The following is a 10,846-nucleotide window of genomic DNA, read 5'->3' as shown; positions in this document are numbered from 1 at the left end:
AAAAAAATGATGGAATACCCAATTTAGGCAGAATCAACCCATGCTTTTATTTAATCCATTGCATATAAAACATTTTTTTTTCATTCTTTTTACTTTTTTATACACAAAGTGTTATGCTCTACAGTTCTATCCAATAGACTGCAATCAACAAGGATTCCATTAAAATAACATTTGGAATTGTCCTGTGAAACGTCCAGACAAGTTGGCATTCTAAAGACATAACCCCAAAAAATAATTGTCCTGAAGACCTTTTTATTTTCTTCTTTTTCTTCTTCTTTTATTTCAAAGTTACAGTTTGTGTTTTTCCTTTCATACCATTAAAAAATAAAACACATAGAAGAACAACAGACTGTTTCCATTGGGCCAGGGCTGTTTAGCATCTACAGTATATGTGTCAGAAGAAGCGTCTCTGTTTGCCGGAGTGTTGTGTTCTATTGCCAGGAAGGGAAGGAAGGAAGGAGGGAAGGAAGGGGGATGTTTATTAGCGACACACACACTCATTGTCAGTGTTTCAGCCAAATTTAATGCAGCAGCGGCTGAATGTGCACGTGTGTGTGTGTGTCGCCAAGCCTGTGTGCTTTCCATGAGCAAAGGTTTGGCTTCAAACGTGAAACAAAAAGGCATTTTATCAAGAGGTGAGGGCCATTGTTACGGTGGCCCAGAAGTAGCAGAAACAAAGAAGCAAAACAAATCTACTTGTTGTGAAAGACCCAATTGTTGATTGATGAAAACATGTGTTTTTGTTTGGCTGTGACAACTTCACAGCACAAAGTTCCCCAAAATACATTTAAATGTTTGTTTCCCTATTGTATTGCTAAATGTGACTATAACATATTTTTTGTTGATTTATGTCAATTTTTATATGTATTGTTGCGAGGCTACTGACCATTGATTGTTGTTTATTTGTTTCAAAGTCTTTTTTTGTTAAAACTTTTTATGTCACATTTTTTTCTTTTAAACATTTGGTGGTTCAATTGCACAGCACCGTGCAGCATAATTACTGTATTGTGAAATTTCCATCCGAAATAATATTGTGATTTATGCCACAATTCCAACAACATGGACATTTGTTTTGAGTTTTGCAACTTTGTCCTTGCAGGCCACTGTACGTTTCTAATGCAGCAGCAGAAGAAGATAGAAAGAAAAAAAGGGCGACAGAGTGTTGGATTTAAGGCACAGCCCATGAGCCAAGGAACAGTTGCTTTTTAGAAATGAATTTGGCTTAAACCCCCCTCGTTAGTTACCCCCACCCCAAGCAACAATTTTTTAAAACCTTATGATTATTTTTTTCTCTGACACATTCTCTCAACAAGAGGTACGCGATTACAGCCACACCATCACCAAAAGGGATGATTAAAAGTTGACCATTTACAACAAACGGATGATAGTAATAACATTAATAATAATAATAATAATGATAATAATAATAACTATATAGTATATACACAACAACAAATATCATGTTTGTAAACAGCGGTTAAACCGAAAAAGATCGTATTACAGATAAGGGCATCAGGTGAGCATGAGGGGGGGAAAAATGGAGGGGGAAAACATTTGGCACAAACAAAACGAGAGATCAAATAAAGTAAAATAAATAAAATGAAAAATAAATCAGTGTGCAGTCTTCAAGTGTGTTTTTTCTTTTTTGGCAACTGCTGATTGTGTTTTATGTACACAGAAGAAGAAGGAAAAATATAAGAATAATATTTGGGTTTTTAAACTGGCAAGCTTTTCTATGCTACAGTGACTTATGTACTGTACCAACTTTATAGGATTCAAATTAAGGGAGGAAAAAATATATTAACAAGTCATGTGTGGAAATGGTGAAAAAAAGCGTTTGAGTGAGGGAGACAAGTTGGCATGTTAGATTAATTAAAAACATCTCAAACTGATTGAAGTTGAAAATGAAACGACACTGAACGGAAATAAAAATAAACAATGATATAAAAATGGAAAAAAGCAAGGTATACAAGTTGAAAATATTGGGATAAAAAAAGATCAAATTTAAATAAATTACAAACTACCAACTTGAATGCAGTGAAAAAAAACAAAACAGGAAGTGACAAAACAATAAGAAAAAAAAAATCACTCCGCTAATCACTAAACATGGTTACTCGTTGTGTCGAGGACAAATTCTTTGACAAAAGAAAAAAAGGTGCTTTTTCATTGTATGGACTAGAAAGCATTGCATTGTCTCAAGATGCGTTCAAAAAGAACTGTAGGCAACAAGAAGATTTAAAGGCTTCACCCCACTTCAACTTGTGTTTTTTTTTGTTTTTCCACCTCCTCCATGGTCAAAAGAAAAGCTAATCATAAAGTCCTAGCAAGTTAGCCGAGTGGGAGTAGATTAAGGAGTATAAATGCTATCGGAGCAAGTGCAAACACCTCACAAGAGTCTCTCACACACGCACAAAGACCTCATTGTACGCTCTCACTCAGTAAAGCAAAAGTGTAGAAAAGACCAGAAGACAACAAGACAAAGACAGTATCCCTCCACTTTCCAAGGAAGACTTCCACATCCGTAATGTGTTTCTAAAGGCCATCATGCACGCACGCACGCACACACACCCTCTCAGACTTAGGAGAAGAAGGTCAAATGATGGAGCAGGAAATACGGCACCTTAGTGTGAACAGGAATATAAAGTTTTCCTGAGTGCAAAAACAACAACAACAACAAAAAGTGACAGAGTACCGGTGGGTGGACATGTTTGAACCAGACGTGCGCTTCTCATGTTTGAGCGGCGCTCATGTGTGCTGGGTGTCGGCTGAAGCCTGATCCATACTGTAGGCCTTTTACAGTCAAAGGCCATTTGAAACCGTGCTGGTTTTGCCACAATTCTTTCTTTACTCTGTGGATTATCTCTAGCTGTTCTGTTCAGTTGTAATGTGCAAGGTGGCGGTTGTTACCATTAGCTGGTGAGAAGCACATGACAGTCAGATGTGGACTTTTTGACATTGTGGGGTTTTTTTCAACTACGCACGATGCAAGAGGATAATTTGTGGATTATTTTTAGTTGTTCTATTCATGCTGATTTCACAAGAGGGCAATTATCATGGATAACTGGCACGGATATAAATAATAATCATATGACATGAAAATTGCATGTCAATGTCTGCCGCAGCTTTTTTTAACTCTGGATTTTTTCTAGTTATTCTATTTATTTCTATTGCAAAGTGGCGATTATTATTAATTACATGACACGCACATTGCCCATCTGTAAGCGCACGAGGTGGACTTTTTTTTACTATTTTGAACTGCCTTGTTTTTATTCTGTGGATTATTTCAATTTTTTTCATTTATTTTTTTCTAATTTAATAATGTCGGCGTTGCATGTTGGTGCCAAATCGTGCCGGGCCACCTCTGAGGTGAAGTGTACCCATCACAACTAAACATTGTGGACTCAAGCACGGTTCAAACGGCCTAGTGCGAGCATGCGTGAAATTTTGCAGCATCATCTTTTGCTCGTGTGCTACAGTCTAGAGCAGGCTTAAAGCGTAAGTCAAGTCAAAAAATGTCTTCACAACATGTTCTAAACTACCTCACTCGTCTAAATACAGTATTTCAGAATAATGTTGTGTTTATGGAACATGAATTAATGAAATTAATTAAATCTACCCGTTTTTATCATTCTCAAGGGGCGGCCATTTTGCCTTGTACGGCGACTCGCTGCTGACATTAAGACAGATTCTACTTAATTCATGTTCCACAAATACAGCACATATCAGAATGCTGTGTATAGAGAAGCGGAGCGCCATCAAATTTAAGTCGAGAAGATTTTGGACTTGACTTCCCTTTTAAAAGCAGTGTCTGAGCAGGGCAGAAGGGGAACATACAAGTAAGATAAAAACATACCCCCCCCAAAATAAAAATTCTATAAATAATCATTACTAAGAAGCAGTTCATCACTCCCTAAACTGTTATGTGTCAGGAGATTTCACTTCCGCCTCATCTTCCTTCCCTTCCGCTACAGCCTCTTCTTCCTCCTCCTCCTCCTCCACGACACATGTTTGCGAGCAGGGAGAGTCGCCCTCCTCGGCGACCTCCTCTTCCTCGGCCACCTGCTCGTCCAAGGGAATCTCAGTGCATTCCGAGTCCTGCGTGCAGAGGGTTTTGGAGTCCGTGCAGCTGTTTTCATCCTCGTCCTCATCTTCCTCTTCTTCTTCATCCTCCTCCGGCTGGCTGCCGCTGTCTTTCTCCGTGTCCGACTCGCCGTCCTCCTCCAGTGTCAGCTCAAACTGGAACTTATCCCCGCCCGGGTGCCGCCCGCCGTCCTCGGGCTCGTCCAGGGTGGGCGAGGGGCTTTGGGGGATGGTGCTTTGGTACCACTCCCGGTTGTCCTCAAGCGTGTCCAAAATGTCCTGAGCGTCCGGATGCACTAGGTCGGCCCACGTCTCCCACAGGGGGTGCACGATGTAGTCGATGAAACCCACCTGCGCATCGGGGGGACACTTCATGAGGACTGACCTGGTTGGTCCAACGCAACACGAACCACCAAAGAGGTACAAAGAGTCTCACCTGGCTCTTTTCGACAGAAGCGTTGTGCTTGTCGCACATAGGGCTGATCTCCATGCCTCGCTCCCTCTCGCGGTCGCCCTGGCTGAAAAATTCCTCCATGATGCGGTCGGTCCACTGCCTGTACAGCTGCAGCGGCTTGGTGGGGTTGCTTAGGTCGGCGCAGTGAACCATGTTCTGCAGAACCTACAAATCAAGTTGGCGATTATTATTAAAAAAGTTTTCAATTGGACTTTGGAATAGACCGTATTTAGGACGGATGATGTGAAAATGGACCTGTATCCGGTCGGAGTAGTTGTCCAGCAGCAAGACTCCTGAGCTGGTCACCTTTTTAGTTTCCACCATGGTTTTCAGGTCAGCCAGTAGATTCATGTGCTTGGACATGTCAGTAGCCAACACCTAAGATGGAAAGCAGCACGTTAGGACTCATCAGGAGAATAAATCAACACTGGAAGATTTAAACTCAACTGTAAAGGGATTGATAGACAGACAGACAGATAGATATTTTTGCACTCACAATGTCGATGACCATCTTGCGCAATGATTGTCGTTGTTTTTTGGTGAGATTCTGGAAGATGTCGCAGTTCTCCTCCTGCAGGAGCTTGAAGCCCACGGCCAGGTGGTGGTTCTCCAGCACTGATGCGTCGTTGTACATCAGCGCCAGTTCAGAGTCTGCCGGGACGGAAACAGTGAGACAATTAAGCTAAGTAAGGAAAAGGTTTTTCTTCTTTTCTTCAAAATTTAACGTTTTGGAATAAGGCTGTGATGTAACAAAAGGTGAAGAGAAGCTCTGTGAAGATTTTCCAAATGTACTTTCAGTAACGATGATTGGTCGGAAATAGTGCTATTCATAACGGTTGTGCCATTTCGTTCAACCCAGCTCGTGAAGCAACTTGTTTTTAAAGTGACTCTGCTGAGTTTCCCAGAAGAGCTGCTAGCCTGAGTGGCTAATAATGTTGAGTTGAAGCTAAACAGCACGTTTGTTGAGCCACTTTGAACTCCTGACAGCACGAGGTCACCTGTCTTCACACGTGAACAGATGCACACACGTGAAGCTCTGCCACGTGGACCTCGCATTTGTTCAAGTCTGTGTGTATGTGTGTGTGTGAGTGATTGATTTTTTATTTTTTTTTAAATACGAAATAAACATCTAATTTCTTAAATTTGCAATATGAATAGGAGCAAACTGTATTTCCCTGTCTAGAAACTTTTTTCCGTGGAGCACTTACTGATTTCATAAATATTCAAAATACTATATTAATATGATTTTGATTATTAAATATAATTGATGTTCGCTTTTCTAGGACTGCCGGGACAGTTCGGTTGTAATTGATTCAATGCTGACAATCAAATGACCTGGATGAAAGAAAATATTCACAAGCAAACACATTGTGCGTGTGTGTGTGTGTTCCCACGTGAGGAGAGAGTATTGTGTGACCAAAAGTGATGTAGGTGCTAAGATAGCACCGCTTATAGACTCACTGGTGTTGATGAGGAACTGGTTCGATACTCCTGGGTGGTCCACGTCGTGAATGGCGCTGGCAAAAATGGCGGCAAGGATCTCCAGGTCCGTGAACACCGCCTGCCAGCAAGGGAGAGAGAAAGGAAGGAGGAATCAGAAAAGCACAAGTTAAAAATATCCCCACAAGCACGAGCCATTGATTGCAGTGAGCTCGGGTTTGATTGAAGCTTATTGTGGTGTGCTCACTGGTGCGTTCATGCTCGTGTGTATGCGAGCGTGAACGCGCTTCTTCTTCAGTACTTGGTGTTACGAGACTAAAAACATCACTTTCCGAGAAAAAACCTGTTTGCTAAGAACACTGAAAGTGTTGTGGGGAAAAAAGGACATGAGAAAAAGTCAGTGTTGGAAGATATATAATTTTGCAAGTAATTTTGCAATACGTCACGGAACTAAAGATCATGATTTTACGACAGGAAACTCAAGGTGATACTCACAGGACTAAAGTAGTAATTTTTACGCAAAAATGTTACAGGGAAAAAGTACTAATTTACAAGAAAATTAAATTGAAATGTTACGTATGGCACTGGAGATGTCATTTTACAGGGAAAGTTTTCCAACAAAAATGAAAAACTTACAAGAATAAAGATGGAATTTAATGGGAAATAGAATTGTGTGAAAATTTCTAGGGTTATGAAAAGAAAGCCCTTATTCAAGAGAAAAATGACACAAAAGTGGCATTACAAGGGGAAAAAAAATCACAAGTACAAGAAAAAACATTTTTAAAGAAAAATGCCACAATTTGACAATTAATATACCAAAGAGGGAAGAGGTCTCAGTTTTGCAAATAAATAAATAAATAAATTAATAAAAAACAAAAAATGTGCTTGTGTGTGTGTGTGTGTGTGTGTGGTCCTGACCTCAAGCGCCGGTGTGGAAAGCAGCACGTGGGTAGACTGTGTGACGTCAGCAGCGTGGATATTGTTATGGTAGGCCACGTCGCCGTGATAGTGGTCCTCTAAGGTCATCAAATAGGTAATAAAGGTGTCCAGTGGAATTTTAAAGGTTTTCAACAAGTCTCGCTCCTGAAACAAAGAATTAATTTTTCAAATCCAAAGGCTGACTTAATACCTTTTGGTGAGCAGGAGGCAAGAAGTACTACCTGGAATATGGTGTACATCATGACTGTCAGTGGCCGATTCCCAGAGAATTCGGAGATCTTAAAAACGTTAAGGCCCCATTTGTTCACTTGTTCCAGCTCCTGTTGGAGAATCACAGGATGTATTTGAGTTTCAAAGCCAAACTGACACAATTAAAGCACTACTTTGGTGTCATCTTGGTGTTGTTGTTAGGTTTAATTCATTGATGGTGTTTTTTTTGTTATTTGTAAAGCAATTTTAAACTACTCAGTTGTTACACAGTCTGTTAGCACCATCTAGTGGCGAAAGCTTAATACTGCAGACACGGGATGAGCTTTTCTGGTACACGGTATTACTGCATAGATGTTGGCTGGAACAGTGAAGGTTGAACGGAACAAGAAAAAAAAAATAGGCGCATACCTTGCCCAGCTCATCTTCCGTCTCCGTCTTGACGCCAAAGCGAGCGATGTTGGAGTTGGTGAGGCTGGACGAGTGTTGCAACTTCTTGACACCGCTGATCTGAGACATAGGCTTGTTCTTCTTCTCCTTGTCCTTTTGAGACTGAGGTGACGGCATCTCGACCTCATGTTGCTTGTCTGCAAAAGTCGGAAGAATCAGATGATGGTCCAAAAAGCTGATAGAGGATTTAGCATGAAGATCAAACAGGACAATATGGCGCCTCATAAAAAAATTGAATATAGAAGAACCCGTCTCACCTAGGAAGGTGCTGGAGATGAACTCAGACACCTGATTCCCAGAGCGACTCATCTCTGACAGGTGAGTCAGTTCTCGATTCAACATCCTTTTGAACTGCAAAGAAACACACGTGTCTCTTTATAGGGTCACTTCGGGACGCGCCGCGTGGAATACAACAAATACATGAACAAAACATTCTAGACTTAAGTACTGGCTCATCCATTTATCCAGGAGGTTGTTCTTCCACGTCACACTAATCTAACCATCAGCAGCAAACCATCTTCCTTCCCCAAACCGTTTGCACACATTTTTCCAAAATGTATTAAAGGCATAAACTAATCAATCAATCGTGCGATATGTTTCAAGGTTGTCAAAATACAAACATGGAATATAAAAACAAATTCTAACTTGAGGTTAAAAGCTCTGACTGAAACTGTATAAACAAAAATGAGAAGAAACTGTAGCCAAGAACGGGATTAATGTAAGCACCCAATGTCAACTGGGGCAGGTGCTTGCGCGCCCACAACCTTATTAAGGATAAGCCTGATAGAAAATGGATGGATATGTCTATGATAAGTTTGCCTTTTGTTACCATGACAACCAGGGCACGGCTAGGGCATGCGATCAAGCTTTGTCACGATATTTTGGGCAAGGGTGTCCCGTCCTTTGGGCCAAATACCAAGGAAGGATTTAACCCTTGTAACAACATTTTCAAAAAGCAAAACAAGCAAGTGGCTCCAGAGTAGGATCTGGACGAATTAAATCAAAAATTAATCTCAAAATCATCATTGTAAAGTTTTTTTTCCCTGATTGGATGCCTTGCGAGTGCACCGCCATCTTTCACCGTAACCTAATATTTAGTTCAGCATTTCTTGCGTAACAGTCAGTTTGTGCCTGTCCCTTACATCACGCGGGTCTAATTGAAGTGGCAGGAGCTCACTTATCAGTTGCGGTTTTGTGATTTGATGGATTGAGGGTGCTTGAAATCGGAGGATTTTCCATAGTGCTTCCATAGCAAAATTGCGCAACAACTCATAAAAAAAATAAAATAAAAAAAAAAGAGAATAGGTAAAAGAGTCACTTCCTTCAGGCTAAACACATTATGCATGCATATTGACAGAAACACGGGAATCGGTATTTACTATTGATCACTTGAAATAGACCATTACGGTGCCACGAGAGTGCTTACTGCGCTATTGTTTGTGCTATTGAATAACACCTCCCCTTTTTTTAATGGACACAAAGGTTCATCCGAAGAGCACTTTTGTGATTCATAAAATAAAAACTCTGAATACTGAAAAGTGACGGAAAACACATGACTCAAATAAATAAACAAGCACACATAAATGAATGAATAGTAATTTGTGTTTCATTGCCTTGTTCCAGCCTGAAAAGCTGTATGACGCACACGAAGCTCTCTAGAGGACAGCTAAACCTTTGTCACGTTTAAAATTTTCAATTAAGATTGTTACATATTTATTTTAATGAGTAGCATAGCTTTAAATATAATTTGGCCATAGAAGAATTCAGAAAATGGATGGATGGAAAAATGATGAAGCTTACCTAAAATAAAAAATATACATATACCTAAATTATATAAATAAAATTCAATAACCATAGGAAACTAATGATACAACAAAAGAGGGAAAACATTCCGCCCCATATAAAAAATAAACTAAGTCAGTTTTTAATCACAGAAAAGTTCATATTATTATAGCACTAGTAAGCAGTGAGATTTTTATAGCTTTGAACAAGTCAGGATACGTATGATTTTTTTGTTCTATTTGCAGCCCGTTATCGTCTAAAAAGTGTGTCATTCTACTAATATTGCATTTTTGTAAATGTAATGAAAGATGAAATGACCAATAAAGGGTTATAAAACCAATTTTTTTATTATCTATTACTATTCCAGCTAAAATAACATCTTACCTTAATGTATCCCCAGGATACAGAGAACAAATAATTAACTTCAGGCATTTTGGCAAAACAAACAAAAGTGAAACCCACAAAAGAGAAAGTGGAAAATGTAAAGTTCCCAAGATTAAAGCTGAAGTTCAGAGAGTGTCTTCATGATGCTTCACATCCCGCTAGCATCCGCTGAGGAACGTCAGGTGGAATGTGACTCCCCAAAAGATCAAGCAGGAGCACATCGTGACGGATCGTGCATCCTCATGAGGGATGCGGGGAGCAGATCGGATGCGAGGATTAGAAAAATAACAAAAGGATGGACCGCCACAGGGAAGAGATGGGGAAGCAGTGGAATATTTGTGTCATGTCCTTCCTTGCCTGCTCGGCTAAGCTGAGAGGGAGCGACATGATCCTCCCCCGCGACGCACAGTCTGCTCCGAAAGCGACGGCAGCCAATCGAGACGGGGCACGGGCGGACGGTGAGCTCACCCTGCTTTTTGATTGGATTGGACGCCAGCAGACTTGAGGTCACCAGCTGAGCGATTGGCCCGAAATTGTGGAAAATGTACAGTCCTGCGCCGCCACGCTGGGGCATGTGTGTGCATCGTCATACGTGTGTGAGATCATATGAGCCGGTGTGTACTGTGCGGTGACTAAAGAGATCCAATATTAAAGGAAGCTGAGCTCACACATTTAACACTGAGTCATTGGGATGATGTCAGATGGCCAGAATAAAGACAAATTAAATAATTAATGCTGACAAATCAAAGGTGGCAAAATACTTACAAACTGTACTTATCAAACAAACAAGTAAATCTTTTGCTGTCTGGCGCCTGTCTTTTATTGAAAATGTGTAAATGACAGTTACATACAGGGGGGGTCAAAATTAATCGATTAATCGAAAACAATTCCTATATCAAGATAATCGTCTTATATTTTAATAATCAAGTGATCGATTTTTCTCAAATCTTCTAATTTTAGGCTCTCTAAAGTAATAATTGTTTGATTTTTCTACTCCTTCATGGAAGCAAACTGATTTTGTATTTAATCAAAGTAAGACATTGGCAAACATCTGCTTTTACTTTAGAAAACAATGACCATCAATCTTTTGAGTGTGATATTACCTGACTG

General features: G+C 40.2%; 1 protein-coding gene across 5 annotated transcripts in view; it reads right to left on the bottom strand.

Moving 5' to 3' along the window:
* Positions 1-22: 22 nt before the first annotated feature.
* pde4d (phosphodiesterase 4D, cAMP-specific) overlaps positions 23-10,846 on the bottom strand; it is a 91,181-nt gene continuing 80,357 nt past the window's right edge. For 3 of the 5 annotated variants that reach the window (XM_088377348.1, XM_088377352.1, XM_088377347.1), the window contains exons 7-14: positions 7,532-7,921; positions 7,135-7,233; positions 6,893-7,057; positions 5,996-6,095; positions 5,031-5,185; positions 4,790-4,912; positions 4,517-4,699; positions 23-4,431 (exon numbers count right to left, since the gene is read on the bottom strand). In XM_088377348.1, the coding sequence (XP_088233474.1) occupies positions 3,919-4,431; positions 4,517-4,699; positions 4,790-4,912; positions 5,031-5,185; positions 5,996-6,095; positions 6,893-7,057; positions 7,135-7,233; positions 7,532-7,921 (1,728 nt within the window). In that variant the 3' untranslated portion in view covers positions 23-3,918. The remainder of the gene's footprint in view (positions 4,432-4,516; positions 4,700-4,789; positions 4,913-5,030; positions 5,186-5,995; positions 6,096-6,892; positions 7,058-7,134; positions 7,234-7,531; positions 7,922-10,846) is intronic. The other 2 variants (XM_088377351.1, XM_088377349.1) reach the window with 1 other exon arrangement.

The sequence above is a fragment of the Syngnathus floridae genome, chromosome 5 (assembly GCF_059516105.1).
Source record: "Syngnathus floridae isolate MCC-2025c chromosome 5, RoL_Sflo_1.0, whole genome shotgun sequence".
NCBI lineage: Eukaryota > Metazoa > Chordata > Actinopteri > Syngnathiformes > Syngnathidae > Syngnathus > Syngnathus floridae.
Note: the sequence above shows the minus strand (reverse complement) of the source record. Positions and strands in the feature narration are given on the sequence as shown.